Below are 25,438 nucleotides of genomic sequence, written 5' to 3'. Positions count from 1 at the left end.
GCAACACACGTTTATAGGGTTAAATTATTGTTTCTTCTTGTCTTTTCATAGGATTTGTTGACAACATTAAAATGTGAATAGCAAGACTCCTTCTTTAAACTGGGCACAAACTAAGTTTAAAAATTAGAGGGTTTTAAGTATCTTCCTCTCTGTCTGTGTGTGTGGCGGTGGACAGATGGACAGAATGCCTCTCAGCTTCATGTCCATTACTCCAGAGAAATCATGGAACTTAATGAATGTCAAGACACATTGTGTTTGTCTGGGAATATATCATGTTTCTCAGAATTACCTAATGTGATCCCAGCCTTGTCCTTGGCAGCATATCACGATATCATATTGAAAGTCATCTTATGATTCCCACATCTAATTGTCACGCACGTGATGTCGTATTGATCTACACCATTTTGACTTGGCCCTTGGATAACCTGCAAAACTGATGTGTTGAATCTTCCGTCTCTCCTACAGGCATCTTTCCAGCGCTCCAACAGCCATGACAAAGTGCGGAAGATAGTTGCTGAAGAGGGCCGTGCTGCTCGAAACCTCATTGCCTGGAGCGTACCTCTAGAGAACAAAGAGGAGGAGGGTTGGTAGCTGCATGCAAAAAAACATATGTGCATGTTAATATGCTTTTCCTCTGCTTTGTGGCAGGTTTCCCATTATTGCCATGTGTTACGAGTTCATATTGACATCACAAGAGTAAATGGAGTATGACATTTTTTTTATTTAGTTCTTCGTTGTCCAGTGGCAGATGTTTCTGCTTGTATTTACTTTAGGTGTGTTTCACGTAACTTTGGATCAGTGAAGGATGTTTAGTCATTTGTCTGGGGCATCACAGTGACCACAGTCTGATCTTTCTCACAGACAGTGCAGCTAGTTGTAATACAATATCAGCTGGAACACAATGATCATTTTTCAGTTCATGGCTAGACTGATAAATGATGACAGATTGCTGCAAATCTCCTGTGCAGGCTAAATTACACCCACTACCTGGCCCATTGTTATGTAGAATATAAAGTTTTTGGTGGCATAGATTCCTGTGCTATATTGTACTGTTGTTCAGGACGTTTTGGCAGTAGGTCATTATGTAATAGGTTTCATATTGTTCACTTGGTCCTTGTGATGTTATTTTATTTATTTATTTTTTTTATCCTGCTGCTATCTTATTTTAAAGAAAGCTTCTTTTAGGCCAACCTACCCAGCAACCCCCACCAGAGCCTTTCACACTTTCTCACTTTCATTTTGGCTCTCTCTCTCTTTTTGTGGGTCAGTCCACTTTATTCAAGGCCTCTTTTCTGCTCTTGAGTTCCTGCCATGAAAGCTAGAAGTCTTCTAACTGCCAACTTCATTTTCAGGTCTCTCGTGGGTTACTCTATTTACATGCATTTGTGCAACTCAACAATCAATCATTTACCAATACTCCCATTAAGTTGCTGTCCTGTCCACCTCTGTGTTATTGTATAGTAGGAGCATGTTGACTGTTAACTTGAAGCTTAGATTGTTTATTTCACTCTTGACTGTGAAAATGCCCCTTTTTTTCTTCTCTACATAGCAAAGTCCAAAAGCAACTCCAGTGGCAGTTCAAGGGCTCAGAGGATCAATTCTGGTCAACAGAGGAATAAGAAACAGGTTGGTATATCATCTGTGTACACTAGAGGGCACTATTCACCAAGCCACCTCACTCACTGCAGTGGATCTGTGATGGTCATGTCACTTACTGTTTTTAGAGTCGTGTGAGTCAGTCTTGGAAAAGCTGAGTTCACACAGAAAAACGGTAAAAGCAGAGCAGCACTGTAATTGTAGTTTGTGAAGTGTCTGAATGTTCCTTCACTGCACTCAACCAAAATCTGTTGAGTCTGACTTTCAGTTCATAACCTTATGTCCACTAGTTATAAGCTCGCAAAATTTGCAGCACATTTTGTGTAAGATGGCAACAAGCTACAAGGAGAATATGATGCGGGTGGATGTTATGCTGTATAAAAAATGTTGCCAACAAGAGTCTGTTACCAACTGTGCTTGTAAAATGCCATTAACCTCATGTAGTATTTTCTTTTAATTTCCACGTATATTGATATTTTACGCCCTCTGCTTGAAACCACTGGGTTAATATGTGGCATCAACAAGGTGTTGAAATCTCCCAATTTGCATGGTTGGTAATAAAAGGAACATAATAGCTGCAGGAGAAGGGAAAAAAGTGCTGCCGCTGCTGTATTAATGTAAGCAATTAGAGATTTATATGACACTGTAATGCGTTTGTCATTGTTACCATAATGTATGCTTCACTGTCTGTCTCCACAGAATGCTGGTGTGGAAAGTAAAGGCACAGCCGGTGCCTTGTTGGACAAGGGGGCAGAAAAGAGCCCCACCAAAGCCAGACAGCCCCGCAAGGTGGACCTGCGGGCGCGTTACTGGGCGTTCCTCTTCGACAACTTGCGTCGAGCCGTGGATGAGATTTACGTCACCTGTGAATCTGACCAGAGCGTTGTAGAATGCAAGGTTAGTTTTTATCCCAGTAGAAATGTGTATTTTAGTTTCAGCATCAGTGGGTTCAAGGTCTGACCTGCCCAAATAGGAATTCCTTATTCGGGGAGATTAAAAGATCATATGATTTATGAACACTAGAGGGGGACATTGAGATCAGAAAGAAATTTCACCCTCACAGCTCACATTCCTCTTGATTTCTGCTTTATGTCAGAGGGGCTCTGTGAAGGTTTGCTGGCGAGAGAATTATCACAGGACTCTCTCCTGGGCCTGGCTGACTGGACTGAATATTGATGACAGACTGTAAACAGTATTGTATATACACTGTTTGTTGTGAGGCGTTTTGTTGAAATGGTGCCTGGCCATTTCGTCTCCTTTATTCTACATCTTACACATAAAATCAGCCGCATATTCTGACAAGATTCTCTTCTGTGTGGAGTCGTGTGTTTTGTTTTGGCGCAGCCTTGGAGTGGCACTACGATGTTGCTCTAGGGCACACTGGCATGATACTGCTGGTCTTGTGTTTTATTGATTCTTCTGCCATGCTGCATTATGCTGAGCATGGTTCTGGTGACGGTCTGCGGTCAGTACCGAATCCCAGTTCCCTGTGGTGTGGTCGGCTTGCTGTCAGTGCCACAGCGAAGTTCCCTGTGGGGTGATCAGCATGTTGTCAGTTGGCCCCCGTCAGACATCTGGCTGTTACGTGTTTTTTTTCTTTCTCATACCGCTGTATCTCTCTACACCCTAATGCCGTCTAATGGCTAGGGAGCTGGGTGTTGTTCATAATCCCCCAACCCACCCAGCTTGGGCTTAATGGACACTGATAGATGATGGAGTCATCTGGAGGGGAAGCTGAGTGCCCTGATAGCCCCCAGCCACAATCCCCCAGTGTAGCTGTGGGCAGTCTGCATTGTGTACTCAGCTAACAGTTTTCCACCTAAATACAAATGCTCATAAACATAACCATCCTCAGGAAGTAATACCGAATATTCTCCTATGGCTGTATTACTCAAATACTTTATAATTTTGAACGAGAACCATAGTGCTGACCTAATATAATATGTTTTCCCGCACAGAGGGAAATTGCTCATCGGGCAGAATGATTCATGTGTGCTTATTAATAACGCCCACACCTCTTTACCCCACTGCCCCCCGGCCTGATTAGCTTCTATCAACTGCTCCTTTATCCTATCACCTGATTTATTAGACATATCATCCAGACCAAGCAAGAGAAGTACTCTGTGTTCCTGTTCACTTGGAATCGGTTGAGGTTCAGATTTTTTTTTTCTGAACTAAAACAGGCTATTCTGGTTTTAAATAGTTTAAATAACAACAGAAAATGGTGAAAACTGTTGATTATTTACTTGAGGTCAATAACACCGGCCTAGGCTGTACCTGTTCATTCTTGTTTCAGTGTAAGGTCCACAAGCTTTTACTGCCCATCCTACTTTATGGCAATGCCTCTGGAAGGTTAAACATTTTGTCATTCCTCATGAAATGTTATGTGAGGGGTTGTATTTAGGTAAGTGTGCTGGTTAACATGCTGAAAGCCACTTTATGGTGCCTTCACTCACTGTTGGTTTATCTGTCAGAGGAGCAGCAAACCCCTCTCCGTCCCGGCCTTCATTACCAAATGAACACCAGGCCACAGCGGTGGTCTTTGCCTGTTAACCAGCTCTAATCAGCAGACCTGCTGCCGGACACATCTTTCACTGGCCTGACTTGTCTATTAACTAAAAGCACCGTGAAGCTTTACTCTCAATTACCACTCCCTTCACGCTCCCCATCAATCAGCTGTGTCCGTTTCATTAGAGCTCTGGGGGAAAAAAAGAGCTCCGCACAGCCCAGCCACCTCTGAATAACCAACACTGCGTGACTGTCCAAGTGCAGATGATAGACATAGACAGACTCTGTTCCTCCTCAAACTTTTGATTGTGTTTGTCTTTGCACTTGGACATGAGTTCTCAGCAACACTCTTGATCATTGTCAGTTGTTAAACTCACTTGTATGGCAGATTTGCGCTCCCAACAAGCATTTGAAATGTCAGTCTTTTTTTCTGCATGTTTTACCTTTATGCTTTTGTTTTGTCAAACTGAGCCCAGAAATGTGTAACCTAATGGTTATAAAAATATCAATACAAAATCAATGAAAACAGTATAACATAGGTCAAACAATGTAAAAGACATCGTCTTGCTATATTTCTAGATTATGAGACTAAATGTACTGCTTTTTTTCTTTATGTCTGTGCTCATAAGATGCTGAGTAATCAGTCTTCCATTGTACCTGCTGTGTCTAGGAGGTTTTGATGATGCTGAACAACTATGTACGGGATTTCAAAGCTCTCATAGACTGGATCCAGCTTCAGGAGAAGTTGGAGAAAACAGATGCCCAGAACAGGTGATCTCCCGTTTATCTTCCCCACTGCATTTCTTTGTCTCTTGCTCTCATTCACTCTCCATTTTGAATTGCTCCCTGAGGTGAAACTGGAAGTGCCGGTGTCTGGTCCCTGGCTTTGAGTCACAAACAGAACAGATCAATAGCCTTGGCTTTAATTCAAAGAGATCCATGAGTTTATTGGCTTCTCTTTAACACAGTGACCACTGCAACCGTAAATTGACTAAGAAATGAAATTCCCAGTGCTGCCTCCCAATTTGTTCATTTAAAGCATACTGTTAATCAATAACCTGAAACTTTTACATGCTCCATTTATTGTGTAAATTGCTGCAAGTGAATCAGCCACTTAACTGATGTGTGAGCCGAGCCTGTGTGTGTTTTGCAACCAGGAATTGTGATTATTGTTCATTTTCACTTTGTTCAGGCCCACCTCTTTAGCCTGGGAGGTGCGTAAGATGTCTCCGGGACGTCATGTGATGCCAAGCCCATCAGCAGAAAGAATGGTTCCTTCTCCAGGTGCACGTCGCACCCTCAACTTTGGGTAAGCCCTGTTTCACAGTCATTATTTCTAGTCATTCCCCTGTTCTTTTTTTCCCTTTCTTCTTTTAAAAACCATCAGAAACTTTTATTTGATTAACTTTGTATCATAAGGCCTCCTGTTATTAATCAATCCATATTTGTAATGATGCTGGAGGAAAATGCAAACTATATTATATAGCAATGCAGCCATTGATTGCTGATGGTGAAGCATTTGTTTAATGCAATTTGTTGAGTCTCTCACTCTTCAGCCATAGAATCAGTGGGAGGTGTAGATGAAAGTGTCAGTTAAAGACTGCTGAAGCATCGGTTCAATATGTGCACTGCTCTGTAATCCAATGCTGCAGGAAATGGATATTGATCATGACGGAGGCCTGTTGCCCAATACAGTTCCATGCTATCTCTGAGTGGAGAGTGCTGGGGGGGGGTGGGGGTTAGGTAGACATTGTCTTCAGACCGCTGAAGCCTCTTAGACAGACTGCTCAGAGACTTTCAGGGATTTAATAAAGCTGAAACTCCTACCTGTTGACAGTAAAAGCTTCATTGTTTAGGTTCACATTTGTGTGTGTGTGTGTGTGTGTCTGTGTGTGTGTGTGTCTGTGTGTCTGTGTGTCTTATTCAGTGGTCCACCACCTACACTGGCTGCAGCCCGGCTCACAGGCCCCAGCTGGGCAGACAGAGTGAAGTGCTCTCAGTCCGTCCCTAGCTCCAATCAACCGACCACATCTCCGGTAGAAAAACCCGGTAAGAAATTACGCTCAAACCCAGATTGTGCTTAAAGGGAATGTGGTTTCTTCAAACATAGAGAACACAGTAACACATCTTCCTGACTGATGGAGTGCCTCGTATTTTCCAGGTAAAAAGGATGCTGAGGGCTGGGAGACTGTCCAGCGAGGACGCACTGCCAAGCCTCGCTCTGCCGCCATAGTTGCCAAGGTCAGTCCCGTCTTGGCTCACACCCCCCCGAAACAGGACAGTGCCAAGGGTAACCAGTCACATCTGCCGCCGCAGGAAGAGCAGCGACCCCAACCTCAGTGTCCCCCAGACAAGTGCTCAACCCAGGCGGACACTGAGCACAGAGTCCCTCCGGAGCCTGAACTCCTCGAGGAGGTTGGAAGTCCAGAGAATGGGCACATGATGGAGGTACTGACGTTCTGTAGTGACGTCTTTCTCCCTGAGCAGTCCCTGGGTATCAATTATTCATGAGGAGCAGAGTAACAGTAGACCATTTTATCAGCCACATTTGTTTTTGTTTTGTGCTCCATGGTATTCATAGACACTGTCCAGACAGACGTATCAGCTTTAAGGCGATTGATTGTACACTGACATTTCAGAGGCAGAAAACCCATTTTCACTCTCATGAAATAAATACTCTGTCGATGCCTGAACACACACATGGTAAGAGTGTGTTATAGCCATCAGTTAATTTTGAAATACAAATCAGTATTTCTAATCTATTCGCTTATTTTAATCACAATTGGATGTTTAGGGCATGTCAGTATCAGCTTCCCTGCATGACCTGTGTTTTTAGCTGTGTGTTGATTGGTCTGATTTTTTTTTTTTCTCATGAATTGCTTGGAATATGCATGTCTTTAATTGAGTTTGCGTGTGTTTGTGTGTGACTGTCGGTGCAGCCCCCAGCAGAGAGTGTGCAAGACTCGGGGCAGTGTGTCGACGCACCCTGCGAAGACGCGCCTCCCCCCATAGCAGCTCTTGCCCCTTCCCAAGCCCCAGAGCCCACGCCATCCTCAGCCACAGTCCCACCAACAGACATTACCTTATCGGTCCCAGTACCCTCCCTGGCCCGCTCCTCATCCCCAGATCCACCCCAGACGGACGGGCTCGATGCGCCGTCGGTCTTGGGGGACAATGGGGCAGAGGGGGGCGCGTCACAGGGCACGGCCACATCTGCTTCAGGACAGGCTGAGACTCCCATGGCAGCGGTGAAACTGGAGAGTGTGCTGGACCCCACAGAGCTTTCTACTGTGAGTGCTGAGAGATGGAGGAGCAGAGGGAGGGGAGGGTGGGGGGCCGGGGGGGATCCCCAAGGGTCCTTCACCGCCTAAACAAAGTCAGTCTTAAGAAACCGCCAGACCAAATGTGCAGGCAAGGCTCCATAGCTCTGTGTAGTGTTGTTATAGCACCATTCACTGTGAAGAATAGCTGTGAGTAGATGGGTTTTGTACTCAAGCAAGTGCTCCCAGGGTGTTGCCCAAAAATAACCTCTCAACTTGTTTTAGTTATTTTGGCTACTTTTAAAATTCTGTGCAAAAAAAAAAAGAAAAAAAAAAAGAATTTGCTACAGAACCTGCACTGAATTTGCAGTTTGTATTCAACCTAGTGTCAAATCTTTGGCGAGCATTGTCTGCCTACATTAGGTGTTGTCACTATTGTTAAGCATCATGGAGTGAGTAAACACAGAGCTTCATACACTTAATCAAGGATGACTACACCTCTAAGTGGAATACTGTCAGATTTTGACAGGTGGTTAATGAAATCATGTGGAAAAAACTTTCAGCTCAATCCTGCAGTGAAGGGTATTTGGCCTCAGATTTGTCGACAGGATACTCTTATGCGTAAGATTTAGACCCAGGACTTTTTAACCTTCCCATACATACCATATTTAAAAGACACATAGTGTTGAGGAGGCCCTTTCCTTATTTACTTCAATAACTGATTTAGAGAAGTTGCTGCCCTGGAGTAATCTGTGGGTCATTTCCTTATTCTTATGTCATGTCATGAAAATATATGAACTCCCAAAATGTTTAAAAAGTAGAAGTAAACAGCCAGTTTCATAAAGCAAAACCATCATTGCCTCCTTCCACCATCTCTTGCATCCTCACAGTGAATGTGCCCTGCATGACTATTGAATGCTTCCTCACTTGTGATTCTTGTGATGATGTGGTTTGTGGTTCAAACTGTGATTGGGTTGATGTGGTGTTCCCCTCAATCTTTGAATCATGCACCCATGTTCAAATTAGACCAACTGCACAGAGACTAAAATGTGTTATTACAGGTACTACATACTGAATACTTCAATTCGGTTAGTTTTATTAGAAGCCTAATATGACCATAGGAAGGGGGAAAAAAAGATTCTGAATAATTTATGCCACACATTCAGCAACTATAGAAATTATAATATTCAGAAAGGTAGTATACCGTATCGCACAGGACTATTGTATTGAATAACATTACATCAAGAGGGACTTCCATTTGTCTGGTCACTCAGTGTATGTTGGTTTGAACAACATAATATTATGAAATGTGAAAAGTGTGTGTGTGAGGTGGTGTCTGTGCCATGTGTTCAGCCCCAGTCCATGGCAGAGGTCCTGGCCAAGAAAGAGGAGCTTGCCGACCGACTGGAGAAGGCCAACGAGGAAGCGATCGCCAGTGCCATCGCTGAGGAAGAGCAGCTGACCAGAGAGATTCAGGCCGAGAACAACGACCTGGAGACTGATAACGAAAGTGACTTCTCTGTAAGATTCAGTCATTTATACAGTAATTTTTTTTAGCACTTTTTATTTGGTAGCAAGTTAAAAGTTTGGATTTAGACATTTTACTTCACAATGTATGTTTCTCCTTCTTACAGGCTAGCATTGGAAATGGAGGTTGTGGAGTCAATATGGATTGGAGTGACATGTTGGCAGATTATGATGGTATGGAGAATAACATCACACACTTTTATTCTTTTATAGTCTTTCTTTAATAGCAAACATTTACATTTAAGTCCATTCATTTTCTTTGCTTATCTTTATACTGCAGCTCGGGAGCCGTGGCGTCAGAGCACCTCGTGGGGGGACATGGTAGAGGAAGAACCCGCTCGACCTCCTGGACATGGGATCCACATGCATGAGAAATTGTCCTCACCATCACGCAAAAGGTGCAAACACATTTTCTGTGTTCAGTAGCTGGTTGAGTACATCTTTTCCATTTTCAACTGCCTGCTAAGTTTATTTCTTGACACACACTGACAGTATCTACACAGTGCAATCAGCTTCTCCTCTTGTTGAGTGCCTCCCTTAACAGCACCACAATCTACTCATTTGCAGTCCCCTCATCTTAATTTGACAAGGATTTAACCCAGTAGCCTGAGAGTTAAAGGCCCACTTACTGCGCCTGACCTCTGTTTCTTTTTAGGTTACCACCCAGAACGTCTAAACAGGCTGTAGTACCCATCAGAGTCTATGTCTGCCTTGCGCATTGTTGATAAGGACACAGAAAGAGATGAATGATTTGTTACCATATTTTTGACAGAACCATTGCAGAGTCGAAGAAGAAACATGAGGAGAAACAGCTGAAGGCTCAGCAGCTGAGGGACAAACTCCGGGAGGAAAAAACCCTCAAACTGCAGAAGCTCTTGGAGAGGGTGAGTAAGCCGTGCCGAAACGGAAAGCACCCTAAAGAAACTCCATGCGAGCTAAGGCCAGCGTCTGGCTCACAAGGAGAGGTTCTGTCAGCGCACTGCTCGATAGAATCACTAAATATTATAACCCCCTCCAGTCACATCCAGGCCAGCTGGCCGCAGACAGTCGTGAGAGAGACCCCCCCGGCCAAAATCAACAGCCTTTCATGAAGTTTGTTTTTGTTCTCCAGGCCGTAGCGAGATGAGTGAGTCCTAGAATAAATCAGGATTAGCCACATAAATGCATGAAGTGGTGTATATTCACATTAATCCTCACGGAGACACACTGGAGAGGGCAGTAACTGATAGATCAAGAATCCATTGTCTGTGTTGTCCTGGAGAATGTACTGTACCTTTTTTTTTTTTTTTTTTTTTTTTTTTTAAAACACTCCAGCTTCTCACTCTCCACTTTCTGCAGGAGAAGGAGGTGAGGAAATGGAAGGAGGAGTTGTTGGAGCAGCGTCGGAGGATGATGGAGGAAAAGCTGTTACATGCAGAGCTTAAGCGAGAGCTCCAGCTCCAGGCAATTGTGAAGAAGGCCCAAGAAGAAGAGGCCAAGGTACAGGAGGGCATTCCGAAAAGCTGTAGCAATATGCGTGTGGTAGCTGAGGAATTTTCTGAATTAAGTGGGACATTTGCAGTCATACTCATTTTCACTTAGTGTTACATTACATTCATACATACACACATGTCCCTCAAAAAGGAGAGTTGAGGTTTGAGGTTTCAATATTTAGGCTACAGACAGCTAAACGTACAAACTCTAGTCCTCTGCGTGTATATGTATTCATGTTTATGTGTATGTTATAGACTTAGTATGTGTTTATAGCCTCATGCATAAGTATATGTGTCTGAACAGGTGAATGAAATTGCATTCATTAACACTCTTGAAGCCCAAAACAAGAGACACGATGCCCTGGCCAAGTTAAACGAATATGAGCAACGCCTTAATGAGCTGCAGGAAGAGAGACAGAGGAGACAGGAGGAGAAGCAGGCCCGAGATGAGGCTGTGCAGGTGACACAAAAAACAATCATCCTTTTAAAGTAAAATTTTCCCACAAGTAATTTTAACATTTCACGCATGCCCCTTCCCCTCTACTCCTTCTGCAGGAGCGTAAACGAGTCCTAGAAGCAGAACGGCAGGCAAGAGTGGAAGAGCTGCTGATGCGGAGGAAGGAGCAGGAGGCTCGTATTGAACAGCAGAGGCAGGAAAAGGAGAAAGCTAGAGAAGATGCAGCACGAGAAAGGGCCAGGTTTGTTGTCCCAAATCCCTTCTGTCTGGATGGATATATACACAAGTGGCTGCTCCAATCTTCATTTGATTCAAACAGTAATTTAAATGAATGAAAAACTTGCATTTAGATGCACAGTGGTTTCACGCTGCTTTTGTATGTCCCATCTGAAGAGATCGAGAGGAGCGTCTGGCTGCTCTCAGTGCTGCTCAACAGGAAGCCATGGAGGAGCTACAGAAGAAAATTCAGATGAAGGTAAGTTTATACCGCGCAACCTTGCCTCTCTAACGGACACCATACAAGAATCCTCATTTCCCATATGACCCCTGGTTTCTGGTTTCTTCCATAGCATGATGAGAGCAGCCGTAGACATATGGAGCAAATCGAGCAGAGGAAGGAGAAGGCTGCTGAGCTCAGCAGCGGTCGACATGCTAACACAGACTACGCCCCCAAACTGACACCATATGAGCGCAAAAAACAGTGCTCCCTATGTGGCGTTGTGGTATGTACAGTTTTACCCATCAGTTTAAGGGCTTATTAATGTCCATCGGTGATGTCCACTTATATACACAATGTTGAACCTATAACTTGCATAGCTTCTATTAAAAGTGTCGTATGTAAGTTTTGGCTATCGATACATAGCATAACATTAGTATCAATAGCTGTTTATTTATCAAGAGCTTAAGTCATTGTTGCGTTTACAAGACAAGAGGTTGTTGTGTTGGACTGAGGGCAGGCTGTACAATACAGTGACTCACTATTGCGAAGTTGTATTACAAAACAGGATGGAAAAAAAGAGACCACTCTTGACAGCTGGTGAATAAAGGAATGATAGGTTTGATATTGGACTCAGAATGTTTCTTTTAACTGGTAAGTAAACAGCTGTAAATGCTAGCGATGGGTATGTAGCAATAGCAAAAACTTACATATAGCTCCTTTAACATAGAGAAATAAGATGTTAAAAAATCCTCATTACTTTCAAATGAGCTTGGATTGTTCTTTTACTCTTCATTGAATTATTGTACCATCCTAAACTAATATGTGTGTGTCTTTGGTACACATGTATGCAGGGAAATGAAAAAGACAGTTACTGCAGCAGAACAGCTTTGGGCATCTCCGCTGTGTTAGTTGGCAGGCTGTGTATACATAAAAATGCTGATATGAAGGTGATTCAAAGGATTTTTGGAAGAGGGCACATTTAAATGAGGATTTAACTGCATTGATTAAACACAGACTCTTAAAACAAGAGATTTATGACTGGGTGTGATTATGCTTTTTCAAGTGTCAGGCAACAAATCCAACAAGCAGACACATTTATCTCTGATGGACCGGCTGCCACGGTAACAAGGGTGGGACACCTTGAGTCTTCAAACCAGCATCAGATAAAGAGGGGGTTCGGGGGGTGACTGAGGAAATCTTGTTAAAACGTTAGATGACCTTGGCCAGCATCTGACACCAGAGATCATGGATGGGTCAGCAGAAAGCACTTTATTTAATGACATTAAACACAAACCATTCTAAATGGGCTTGTTTCCAGAGATGGGAGAGCACCTCTGTCTATTGTTGTGACCATTTCTCAGACCTGCAGTACATTTATTTATCTGTGCTGTCCACTGCATTATAGGGCAAGTATATTTAAAACATTTTAAACTTTTCTTTGCCAAGTATTAAAATCTCAGAAGAGAATTATTGTGTTGAGTGGTTTCTCCAGCTAGACTCTACTGCGCTTTGCGTTCAATTATTTATAAAAAATAATGATACTTCAATTGATGTACAACCAAAAAGTCATCTTATCTGTATAGCCATGTTGCACATGATGTGGCATATGAAACAAATCACATTTCCTCTCCTGTGTCTTTGGTTTAAACATAGACTCAGAGGAGGCAGGTCATGTCCCATTGGAAAAAGCCCATGTTGCATATCATTTCAGCAGTGTCCCATGGGGCTCTGTTGACCCTTTCCTGCCTCTGTCTCCATTGTGTCCGCAGCAGTGACCTCTGACCACTGTGTTTGTGTTTGCAGATCACCTCAGAGGTGCACCTGTTCAGCCACACCAAGGGCAAAAGGCACCAACAGGCTGTGCGAGACAGTAGCAGCATCCAGGGACGGGAGCTCTCTGACGAGGAAGTGGTGCGTATCACCCCACACCCTGTCAGGAACAAACATGCACTCAATCCAGTCAAAGAATACTGCTATACTGCTGCTTGTGTCATGTAAAAAAAACAAAAGACAAAAAGACACAGCGGTTGTCTTTTATGACGTGGTCATTATTATTGTTTATGCGTCCCCTTATATACTGCCACGGCTCTGTTGCTGGCTTTGTGAGATGACAAATGGGCCTTGAAATGTACACAGTTAGGGTTCAGTGCTTCAGTGGAGGGGTGACATCACCCCCTTGTCTCCAGGCTGTTTTTGTCATGGAGCGCTTTCCATGGGAAGGCAGCTCGTTAATGCAAGGTAACCTCTCAGGCTGCAATATGAGATTGGCTTTTCAGCAGTGCTCATTGTGAGGCTGACAACTGTTGGTGCTATACGCAGCACCTTTGGCCCCGGCAGCTCCTTCATTCAAAGCTTTTTTCAGTGGGAAATAATTGATACCCCCTCTTTCCTTTCCTCTAAATCACTTCCTCTCCAAATGCAAGTCATTATTTTTTGTTTGACAGTATGATAAACAAGGCAATGGAGAGAAGCACTTCACCAATATAACACTATAAACAGTTCATATATGAGCACTAATTCATATACGTTTGCAGGATGTCTCTCTCTGTATGATATAGTTTTACCAATAACCATAATATTGAGACCTTACTGTTTTCCTACATTGCATCTCGCTGTCAGTGCTAATCATTTACAGTTTAAGTTGCTGAACTCAGACAAGTCATCCCTGTCCTATCCTGCATCTTGCTAAACCTAAATGTCATACTGCACAGTATTAAGTGTGTTAACTACTTTTTCCTATTATATATGATGCTAATCAAATTGTCCAATAAGTTTACGTCTGGAGACTTTGTTTAGGTAGACTTATGTGCCCCCCTATTATTTATATCAAAGTTAATTTTGGTGCTCACCATTTCATTCATGCTACTGCCAACTATTTTACAGACTGCAGCTCCATAACTCTTCATGCAATGAAAGATTTTTAATTAAAATGAAGATGGTTGGCTCAACTGTGCAGAGGTCACTCCATAGGTTTTCTGTGGAAGCGGGCAGCAAATGCCCCGTGCCTTCATATTTAGTCATTTTCTCTCGTTCTGGGAGACTTGTGAATTAAATTGAAAATACAGTAATTATCAACAGAGCAGGATCGATGTGTCCGTAGAACACAAGGGATTGCAGTCCCTCTTTTCGCTCACTGTCTCTTCCGGTTTAATATGATGCAGGTAATATCCAAGATCGCATGGCTTCTGACATTAGGACTTTAATTCTTGATCACCTTTACACAGGACAGCTTAAAAGAACCTGTGGTTTCTCCTCTGGAAGGCTGTTCTTCTGTTATGCTTGTCTGTAATGCTTGGCAGGCTTAGCCAATAGAGGGATCATCACCAGGCTGCAGAGGGTATCACAGCCAACCTTGCAAATGCACTGAATAGTCCTAAAGGTCTTGTTGTTGAAGCTCTGCTGATGACAAACTGAGAACCTCGATGAAATATCCAGACTGCCAGCTGAAGCAAGCCTCTCCCTCCCCATGCCGCTCTGAGAAATCTGACTGTCATCTAGTTATAGCAACAAAGCTGCTGTTAAGAGATAGATCCAATGAATAGGTTTCAGTTCGCCTTTGTATGATTTGTTCCCTCCTTAAATGTCACTGATAGGATGTAGATTAATACAAAGATGTCATGTAAACCACTGTAGTGATGGTAACTCAATCTAGTATGGTGGTATCATATCTTACCTAGTAGCCAGCATGAAATACAGCTGTTTGTTTCACACCAAATGGAAAGCCTACCTCTCTACCCTTTGTATGTGACACAAGAGGCACTGGATGAACACATCCCATAGAATTTGTATTTGTCTGGGTTGTCTTTTAGATCTGTGAGAGGTCTGTTAGTGTCAGGGAGAGGAAGAAATGTTTAGAGTGGTATCACATTACTCCCACCAGAGACAATCTGTGGTATTGTGCGGTAGCACTGCCCTTAGGTCAGCATCTTTGCTGCTTTGTTACACAGGTTCAGTGGTAGACACCTGTCTGTTATCAAACCTGACTGTCTGAAACGCTCAAAAGTCTACAAAACCTCCATTTAGACTAGCCTCCTAGCAACAGGAGATGGTATCTAATCATTATATATTTATTTCCTAAAGGAGCATAGTCCGTGTGTCAGCATTTTTACTCTATTTGACAGCTTAATCTGTCAGCTACCTTTTATGTTACTAGTGTGATATTGCAAATAATATTTGGGTGTGTTACTGACACAATTCTATTAAGTGAGTGGCCACTGCACAGGATACCCTCTCAGAGAGATTACTGAACAGCTGCATCCCAAGCCAGGGACAGCCACGGTCATGAGTCATGACTGACCTGTAGTATCAAGGAGGAGAGGGCAGAAGCGTGTGCATACACACACACACACACACACACACACACACACCCTTCTTAGGAAACATGACACCCTCACATGCAGTGCCCTTTTCATTTCCAAAGTTATTATCATCCCCTTTCTCCTATTTCACTCTTGTTACTTTTAGGCTTTAAAATCATCTCTTCATGTGAGTCATCAACTTATTAATAAATTAACTATGTGATCAACATTAAAGCATTTGAAAATGTTGCTTTAAGCATATTGCTTCTTACATATTCTCCATAATATTGAATATTTTATCGCTAAGTGTGCAACAATCAAACTCAAACTTAAAAATCCAAAACCTCAGTCAATGCCTGTCATTATGACTGTGTTGGTTTGGTATGGTCAGAGTTGATAACATTTCTGGCATCATAAGCAAATCATAATTTGATTTAAACTTTGCTGGATCTTGACCTTTTCCCAGTGAAGTCCCACTCACATTTAACCACTGGAAAAAAGCATAAAAAACCCACAAATATAGAAAATCTAACCCATGAAATAACCAAGGCTGTCTGAACTTTGGCAGAGGAATGTGTATTTGTCTAGGGCCCTATTGCTCTTAGTAAGAAGCTGATTTAAAAAATAGATTTTTAGGGCCTTTAAGTCAAAATGGTGAAGAAACATTCAGATTCAGTGGCAATAATTTACTTTAGCACACCTAAGGACACCTCATTTTCCAACAGCCTTAAGAAAACCCCTATTCGGGCAGCAGGTGCGTTATCCCACGCACAGGTTTAGCTTGACTGCTGAATGGGAAACCCTTTATCTGTGAGGCCATCCTAGTCTCTTGGGTGCTGGATGACAGCATAATTGGGTAATTGCTTTCTTGCACATGCATCATGTTGTTCAAATTGGGTTACATTCCCCTGTCTCCTGGTGGAAATATCAGAATCATCTGACAGGGCCAGACAGGAAGCAACACCTACAGCCCTTTAGCACGTCCATGGGTGGGTAGTTTCAAAAGATTGTAGGTAATTACAGGATACAGTGGTGTTATTGAGAGGTGTAGGTCTACATGTCACACAATACATTCAGTGTCAACTTTGACAACCACTATGACAAGGGAAACATTTGCTTTTTTTTTTTTTTTTAAATTTTAGACACTGATAAATTACATTGTTTTGCAAGCTATCCTCTAAAAAGAAAACTTTCATCAACATTGTACATTACACAATAGTCTACCTACTGTATATTGCCCCTTTTCCTTTTGACATTCCTCTGATTAACTTGCAGTAGTTTTCTTTATGTTTTGGTGCCTTGGTCATCTTCAATGTATTGTTTTTGTCTTCTCTAGGAGCATCTTTCCTTGAAAAAATACATTGTGGATATAGTGACGGACAGCTCTGTTTCCTCTGAGAGCATGAAGGATGGAGAAGAAAGGCAGAAGGCACGGAAGAAGGCGAAGAAGCTCCGCGCCAGGATGAACTCCAGGTAACGCATCCATTTTCTCTCTTATCAGTCTATGTTTCTCTGTCTCTCCCCCTCCATCCTCTCAGAGGCACAGAGGACAAAACTGTGCCAGGACTTTTTTTTTTTTTTTTTTTATAAGTGACAAGGAGATGGAAAGCAGATGTTATGTGCATCTCAGCTGTCCACAAGATAACACTGATGAGCCTAATTTATGAGCACTTTCTGTGATTGGGGAGCGAAACTGTGAATCGATGTGTAGGGCCCACAGCTTTCACCTGTAAAGAGCTTTCCTCCAAATTGCCGCCATTGCGTTGCCAAACCTGAAGCCTTCGGCGGTATACGCGATGTATGTTAAACTATGTATGAGCCATGCCTATTTTTCTTCCTCTGAGTTATCGATTTTTAAATGAAGTATCAAAGAAAATCAATAGTAATCAACAAATAGGAGGCAGAGTTGCTGTGTGTCAGAACCTGGACCTGAGCTCAATCAGTTTAACTGGCTGTCACAACAAGAGGGAGGGCAGTGGACAGAGACTATGTTGACAATACTCACTGGAAGATGTTATTTATAGAGATTATTAGAAGGATACCACCTCAAGCATGATGACTAATTTATCTGAGATGTATGTAATACAGAAAGAAGCCATGCATACTAAAAAGAAGTGTTTAGTAAGATATGACTTTTATCAGCCTGTAAATAATGTGGTTGTATTTTTTTTAGTAGAGACTAGCAAGCTAAGAAGAGCAAAATCCCTACACAAATGTGATAAATCACAGTGCTAAATACTGTAACATGAATACCAGTTTTTCAGTTTTTTGGCTTGCACTTGTTGTGCTGGCAGTACCCCTCAATTTGAAAAGTTTGCTAAACCTAAAAACTGGCCCTGACAGTGAATTTAGAAACCCTTTAGTATTGGTCAGGAACCATATCAAAACAACACTGGCCTTTTTCAACAGATTCTGTTGTTGGTTTTTGCAACAGAGCGTGGACATGGAGCATAATAAATGCAATACTAACACACACCACAGCAAGAACTGAAACCCAGTACTCACAAAAAAAAAAAAAAAACCCAACTTGATGATGCGGCTGTGGCTCAAAAAGTAGATTATATTGGGCAAGAATTGTGGGATCAGTAGTTCAGCGAGTAGTTGAGTTGTTGAGCAAGACACTGAGTCCCAAATGGCCCCCAATGGCCAGGTCAGAACCGTGTGTGTGTGTGTGGTGTGTGTGTGTGTGAATGAGAGGCACTGCAAAGTTGCTGGGCCCCACTCGGGTTGAAAAGTGCAATGTAAATGCAGAACATTTACCATTTATGATATAATAGAAGCTGTATTGATAATGTGGTCTTAAAGGTTGAATATACGTAATCCATTTTACACAGTTATGAGAAGTTATCAGATTTTTAATAATGCTTCCAATAGATACTTGATCATCTGCCTCCATTCCACTTTCTCCAGCTCACACATGTATGTTGTATTAAAAATAGAACACTATAATAATTATAATAATAATATAATATTTTTTGGACTTCCCTAACACACACCACAACAAGATCTGTATGATCTGAATACACCCCCGAGTTTGTTGTATTTTGCTGCATATCCCCTCCCACTCATGAACTCTCAAGTGGGCCAAGTAATGATAGTTTAATTAGTTTGTGTATTTGAAAGATTTGTAAATCTTCAAGATCTTGGTTGAGATGGTCATGAAACAACTTGACAATGCAGACTTGTTGCGAAAAGAGTCTCTCTCTCTTTATCATTTTCAATGGGATTAGAATTAAAAATAAAGATGAGCCTTTTTTGTTTTGTTTTGTTCTGATTGTTTTTTTTTTGTTTGTTTGTTTGTTTGTTTTTTTACCATGTCAAGTTGGTTTGGACCGTTTCATATCATTTGCAAAAATTGAACTTCTGCTCATCTGCAATCAGTTTCATTCTGTTGTCATTGTTTTGTGTTATCCATTGCATGGAACAGTTAGGAAATATTTGATAAGAGGAGTGGTCTTTGTGAGCAGCTGTGTCTAGATGGCCTCACTAGAACATCTTTCAGACTTTTGTACCAGTTTGAAGTGAATTTCTCTCACCAGTTTAAATCTGGCTATGGTGGAGTACAGTTTTTCCTTGGTTATCAGTGTCCTCCTGTGAATGTTAATAATCCCATTAGAGCCTGCAACCTCTTATCATGCTTGACCTGTGGATGTGAGTGAGATTTCTAAAAAGAGAATTTGTTTTACACTGTCCAGCAGAAGGTATTTATTCAAGAGAGGAATAATAGTTAGCCACAGGCCGAGACACCTATTCTGCCACAGTGCTTTATTCTCAGCGCTGCTGTTTTTGGCTTTGTGAGGCTCAGCGGTACTGAGAGAGTGACAACATGATCTGTCTCTGTTCACTGTCACTCCTGCAGCAGCCCTGCTGAGACTAGCACTCAAAGGCAGCAGGCTTTCAGAGGTCATAAATAACACAGAGCCCCAGTAAACATAAAGGTGAGCCGCTTCACCACCAGGTGGAAATGAACCATTTTATTGGAATGCCGTATGGTGTCCGTAAAACGTGAGTGGTTCTCACTAGACTTTTCACTAGGCCAACATGCAGCCCTGCTCTGTTATTAAGCAGTGCACACACATTTCAGCCCACATTTTTTTTCTTTTTTGTGGCTTGGCTAACCCTCTCTAATAGTAAGTGTTTTGGGAAGGAAAATATTCTATTAAAATTTCATGTAAGTAGCCTGTCAGTTAATGTTGGGATGGGTTCTGAACTTGGAAACCAAAGTCTCCACTTATGCTTTTGTACGAGCTGCTTGCCTGTAGCCGGTAGCTTGTGGTTCACTCAGCAAGGAACAGAGTGGCCAGTGTGTTGTTGTGTATGTATGTAGACGTGCTTCAGATGGTGGTGTGTATACAAAGACACCCCTGTGTGATGTGTAGTCTACAGTATGAGGTGGTAAGCACGGCTCTAACTTGTTCAGTCTGCTGCCTTTAGATTAAGAGGAACAGTCCTGCTTGTAAATGAACATACATCATTAATCCCTTAACTGGTGCACCCATTTTTGTACACAAGCCTGCAAATAATGTACCCAAAATAAAAAAGGTTGCTGTTCTTCAACCCTTTTGATTACAGTCATAACTCTGGTATCTGTTGAAAGGCAACTCTTTAAATCTTAGAACCAAAAAGTCAAAATGTGATAACCACATATGTAGAGGCACAAAAAGGGGAATATAAGGCCTGTAGTTGTGGAAAACACTTTGGAACTATAGCCACAAATCTCAATTACAGTATGTGTCAGCAGCTGTTGCAGTAATATGGGGATCCTAAAATCTTTTGCACAGACACAATCAGGATGTATAATTCGTCACGGTTGTGTGAAGACCAAAACACACCTAAAGTACCGATACCAAGGCCAGAGCATCCCACGGGTGGGACATTGTGTTAACAATGCTCATACAAGTTAAATGGGTTGAAGTGTTGTAGATTCTACTCCTCTTTATTGCCACTGAAATGATGCTTGGCCTCATTTTCCAGGTCTGTGTACATTATTATCATGGTGTGTGTCTGTTAAAGAAATAGGCATATAAGGAATTGAGATCTGTTGTGTTAAGAACTGCTAACAGTCCTGCAGTATAGATTTGTGCTTTCTCCCTTATTGCTGAACACTGTTATTTATTGCCTGAGGTCCATTTCACATGGGCTGCTTCTGAGAATAATGAATTGCTCAGCAATTGCTCCCTTTTTAACGTGGTTAGATATAAACTTGTCACAGATTAATATTGTAATATCATGAATGACAAACAGGGCGCACATAGTTCATGCCCTTCTGAAAGCAAGTCTGTGCTACATTATTTTGCTGATAGGACACAGAAAATGACTACATTTACAATCAATACTGAAAAGTGACTCACATGAATATTGTTATCCTCCTATTTTTTGTTCCCCAATAGTAAGGGGCCTGATCTAGTAGATTGCCTGTTTAATTTTCCCTTCATATTAATTTCCCTTCCCTTCATATTAATACAGCAGATTAATGATAACATAACTATCCTTTTGAATGTTAGAATATATGTCCGGGGACAAGCAGTTGGAAGGTTTTTGGTATCTCATGGTCCTGGTCTAGCTATGAGGTGAGTTATCAGTTGCTATTAGATGACTGCCCTTGAATACACAAGATTGTGAAGAGTAGATCAGGCTTTGGTGTGTCCAGGGGCGGTCTGCCGGGACAAATTTTCCTGTCGTCTTCCAGGAAGTGTTTGATTCTATCAGTGTAGAGATGGGTAACTGGAAGACGCTTTACCTAACTCTGATCAATAGTTACTTATCATGTCTGGGAATACCTGATTGACAGATAGACAAATGAAGAAAGCCCCACCCAACTTCACACCACACACACACACACACACACACACACACTTACTTGTCAGTCTGGCTCTTAAACTAATGCCACAGAGATGCTAGCCCCCTAATGACCATGACCTTTCAGGGGGTCACACATTCAAAACACTGGTTGAGCTGCTTGTAACCTCCATTAACTGTTTATTTGACAACGAGTGGAGCAAAAAACTTGAGCCTCCCTTGTTAAAAAGATTCACAGGCATGAGGATTTAAAGATAGAATTAGGTTTTGGTGATATGAGTCAATGGCAGCAAAACGCTCGTCCCTACAGAGCCTATGTCTGATTATTTTAAGCCAAGTTACTTGGTGAATGGCTGACAGGCCAAATAAACAGACTCAGCTTGAACTTTTTCTTTCCTCTTCACACTTTTCATCTGTTGTGTTCTTTACTGACAAACCAAACACTCTTTTCTGGGGTTCAAAGACTTTTTCCTACTTCTCCCTCTGCAGGGCAAAGGAATATGAGACGTCAATGGAGGCAAAGACACAGGTCCCTGACTCCCCGTACAAGGCCAAGTAAGTGTTTTCCTTTTCTGAACTTGAAGTTTCACATTTTTCCCTCTCTTTAATGTTTCACTCTAATGATTATAAAGTTGTGGTGTAGAACAGCAGCTAATGATTATACTCCTAATTTGTTTATCTGCTGCTTATTGTCTTGATTAATTACTGAATTGAAAGGAGCAATTTGCAGTTCCCAAATATAAGATGATGTATTCATTAAGGTGCAATGAACCATTATTTTTCATTAAATCGGTTAAAAGATTAATTCATTCATGCCTGGAAATTGTGTCCAAGGTGACATTTTTAAATAGTTTTGTCTGACCAGCTGTGCCAAAACCCAAATGTATTTGATTTATTATCATAGAAAAACAGCAAGTATTCACATTTGAGAGGCTTAAACCACTGAACTTTTCATTTTTGGGAACATGCTTTTGAAATCTTCAGATTGTTTTGTTCAGACCAACAATCCAAAACCCAAAGATATTAAGTTATTAAGTTTACTATCCTAGAAAACAAACAAAATAATACCTCAAAACAGAATTTTCTCAAAATTCAATCGACTAATTGACCAATAGTTTTATGCTCCACTGTGGTGGATAGAAGTTGGCTGAGCTAACATGGAAACTGACTGTCAACTAGTGCTTGTAAACAGACCTATAATAACAATTTGTTCCTATATGTTCAGGTTGCAGCGTCTGGTGAAGGACCTGTTGAAGCAGCTGCAGGGCCAAGACAGCGGACAGTGGGCCAACAACAAAGTGTCTGGTCTGGACAGAACTCTTGGAGAGATCTCTCGCATCTTAGAGAAACAGGTAGAGCAACAACAGAGCTGACAATGCGACTGAGTTATATTTATCTTGTCATTTTTTTATGCACCCATACTCCCACTTTTCTTTAATATAGATGTCTATTTCACTGGTTCAAATTTGCCTGTAACTACTTCAGATCCTGTTGCATAATCCGCTAGTTTCAGCGTCCTGCTTTGTTGCTTTGCTGTCGACCCAACAGTCCACAGCAGTGCACAGGTCATGCCAGCCCTTTGGCATGTCTACTCAGTGATGAGTTGTGTTTGGCTGTGGCTCCTGCTGTCTCACTCTCCCAATGCAGAGTATCGCTTACACCAAAGCAACTTGCCTTTGGTTATAGGCTAATGAAGACCACATTAACTGTGTTTTCACTGTCCACATGGTACCAATAGAGGAGCTTCCTAGCACGAGAGCAAGCATTGTCTCGTGTCTATGTGGCTTGCACGACTCAGATGTCACTAGTTTAGACAATGGTAAATTGGATTTCCACATGAAATGCCATTGATGCACAAGACTTGACTGAACAAAGGCAAGAGAAGAGACTTTTTTTCAGAGATTTCCCTTTTTTCCTACACATCTTTACAGCTGTATAAATATATCTAATTGTCAGATATAATGGCAGACATTTATAACTACAGTTGATTCAAAACAGCTGTCCCTGGGGTTTTGTTGCATTATGTTTTTTTTTTACAGTAAAACTCACATCAATTTGAGACTGAGGGGAGGAATTAAAACACCTGCCACAGTGTTTATGATGAGGAGAATATACAGCCCACTTCCTGTAATGAGGCATAAATTTCCTGCCAAGTTGTGGTTCGAGCCATCAAAACATCCCACTGTGCTTGCCTCTGGGTGTGAGGATAGAGAGATTAGGGTGTCCCATCATTGACGAAGGGGACGGCTGGAGAGGCTATTACTGAATTTCCCCAGAGAGGCAAAGAAAGAAGTGGTAGAGGTGGGTGGCACAGCGTCCTGTAAGGAGAGAGGAGGAGACCAGTTGTGATGTGAGTAGCTCACAAGCTGTCACTACACACGGGCTCCTCCCCTTAGCTCCACATACTCCCAGTGGGAGGTCAGAGGTCAGTGGGCCACAGGAGATGTGCTCTGTTCAACAGTGGTGTCGCGTGCAAAGAAGAAGATCAAGGTTCTCTCCACGTGCTTTGGCTTTGTCTTTTACTTCAGTTTAGAAGCACATTTTTAAACTGTTTTGTCAAGTTCTGCTCCACCAGTTTCTTATAGACCCCCCCCCCACACACACACACACAAAAAAAAGGCTGAGTTGAACAATGTGATTGGCCAGCAAGGCGGTCAGGAGAACACCCCCCTCTCTAATCCCTGGACAAAGTCAAATAAATAGAGTCTCCGTCAGCATGGCTGTCTGGCCCCTGAGTCACTTCAAGTCGGGACCGTTTAGATTATTTGACCTAACAAGCATCTCTCATGTCATTGACTCACCTAAAGATTTGTTTTTCTCCCCCATATCTGATTCAGTCTCCACTTTCTCTGCTAATTCCTTAGACAACACCCGACACTCCCCTCCTGCACTGCTGTTTGGGTCCCACCCCCCACTCCTCGCGCTTGCCCTGCTTTCTAGGCTACGTCTAGTCTCTGACCTCAGCGTGTTTCTCCCTCTGTGGCCTCTAATGGTTTATTTTGTGTCAAACCAGATTTTTTCTTTACTTTGTGTGATTGAGAAGAGCAATTTTCCCAATGCGACATTCATTTCTTTTTGCTGCACACTTGCCTTATTATTAAGCACTTTTATTTATATATTGCCCAAAGTGTTTACCACTGCTTTCAATTAAGGCTTGCTTAGTAAAGAGTAACATGTATGACAGGTAAGGAACTGTCAGGAACATGGTGCTCTGAGAAGCATAGGCTGCAGACTGTATTTACATTTTCATTTGCCATCTGTCGGAGTCTGGTTGGGCCAACCAGCGGGACTGGTGGGAACTGTATCTGGGGACATGGGTGGGGTGGGGTTGAAAGGCCGAGCAACAGGGTAACAGGGTTTCTGGCTTGGGCCTCCAGCAGACTGACAGATACAGGCCAGAACAGCAGTGTCAGAACTTTGTCAAAGACAGCAAAAGTGAGCAGCATGCCACTCAGTTCAACTTAAAGATTGTCCTTCTTTATGAGTATGATATACTCTTCGATATCTTCAGTTATGAAAAAATACAGAAACTAAACCATTGGTCAGAGTAGCAGTAGAGTATTTCATTAATAAAATCATTTCTACGTTCACTCTTAATGTTATCAGATTTCACATTGGACTAAATAACTTTGAACTTTTTTTTATATCAGACATGTATATCACTATCTTGGCCGCATTCATTTGATTGTTTGATAATCAGATGATCAGTTGAAAAAAATTATTGGTACAGAAATGGAAAATGAAAATCCTCCATTAGTTTCAGCTCTAATGTTATTGTATTTTCTCATTCTAGGCTGTCATTTGTTCCCAAACAGTCTCATTTTTGTTTCCTCACCATGAGACCAATCGCGAGTGAAATGGTTTTGTGCTTCTTGGTGTATTAGTTTACAACTAGAGGCTGTCTGTGGTTTCTGTGGCAGGTCTGATTTTGCGCCACACTGGCCTTTGATTAATCCTAGTTCATTTTATAGAATAAACAGAGTTTGTAGAACTATCCATTTCCATGTTCGCCCTGCACTCTTACAGTGCACTAAATCATAAGCTATTATGTCTTGTAAACACACAAGTTTATACTCGACCTC

General features: G+C 42.0%; 1 protein-coding gene across 4 annotated transcripts in view; it reads left to right on the top strand.

Moving 5' to 3' along the window:
* Positions 1 to 25,438, top strand: part of scaper (S-phase cyclin A-associated protein in the ER) — a 59,050-nt gene that overhangs the window by 4,006 nt on the left and 29,606 nt on the right. For 3 of the 4 annotated variants that reach the window (XM_018664084.2, XM_051073364.1, XM_051073363.1), the window contains exons 2-22: positions 466 to 583; positions 1,550 to 1,626; positions 2,296 to 2,493; positions 4,775 to 4,875; positions 5,297 to 5,413; positions 6,032 to 6,153; positions 6,266 to 6,552; positions 7,044 to 7,394; positions 8,718 to 8,885; positions 8,999 to 9,065; positions 9,172 to 9,289; positions 9,664 to 9,775; positions 10,230 to 10,370; positions 10,668 to 10,823; positions 10,919 to 11,061; positions 11,214 to 11,295; positions 11,390 to 11,542; positions 13,063 to 13,170; positions 16,894 to 17,030; positions 21,846 to 21,911; positions 22,582 to 22,708. In XM_018664084.2, coding sequence (XP_018519600.2) covers positions 4,784 to 4,875; positions 5,297 to 5,413; positions 6,032 to 6,153; positions 6,266 to 6,552; positions 7,044 to 7,394; positions 8,718 to 8,885; positions 8,999 to 9,065; positions 9,172 to 9,289; positions 9,664 to 9,775; positions 10,230 to 10,370; positions 10,668 to 10,823; positions 10,919 to 11,061; positions 11,214 to 11,295; positions 11,390 to 11,542; positions 13,063 to 13,170; positions 16,894 to 17,030; positions 21,846 to 21,911; positions 22,582 to 22,708 — 2,547 coding nt within the window. In that variant the 5' untranslated portion in view covers positions 466 to 583; positions 1,550 to 1,626; positions 2,296 to 2,493; positions 4,775 to 4,783. The remainder of the gene's footprint in view (positions 1 to 465; positions 584 to 1,549; positions 1,627 to 2,295; positions 2,494 to 4,774; positions 4,876 to 5,296; positions 5,414 to 6,031; positions 6,154 to 6,265; positions 6,553 to 7,043; positions 7,395 to 8,717; positions 8,886 to 8,998; positions 9,066 to 9,171; positions 9,290 to 9,663; positions 9,776 to 10,229; positions 10,371 to 10,667; positions 10,824 to 10,918; positions 11,062 to 11,213; positions 11,296 to 11,389; positions 11,543 to 13,062; positions 13,171 to 16,893; positions 17,031 to 21,845; positions 21,912 to 22,581; positions 22,709 to 25,438) is intronic. The other variant, XM_051073365.1, reaches the window with a different exon arrangement.

This window comes from Lates calcarifer, linkage group LG10, assembly GCF_001640805.2.
Source record: "Lates calcarifer isolate ASB-BC8 linkage group LG10, TLL_Latcal_v3, whole genome shotgun sequence".
In the NCBI taxonomy this organism is placed as follows: Eukaryota; Metazoa; Chordata; class Actinopteri; family Centropomidae; genus Lates; species Lates calcarifer.
The sequence above is the reverse complement of the archived record's forward strand: the minus strand, read 5'-3'. Positions and strand labels throughout refer to the sequence as shown.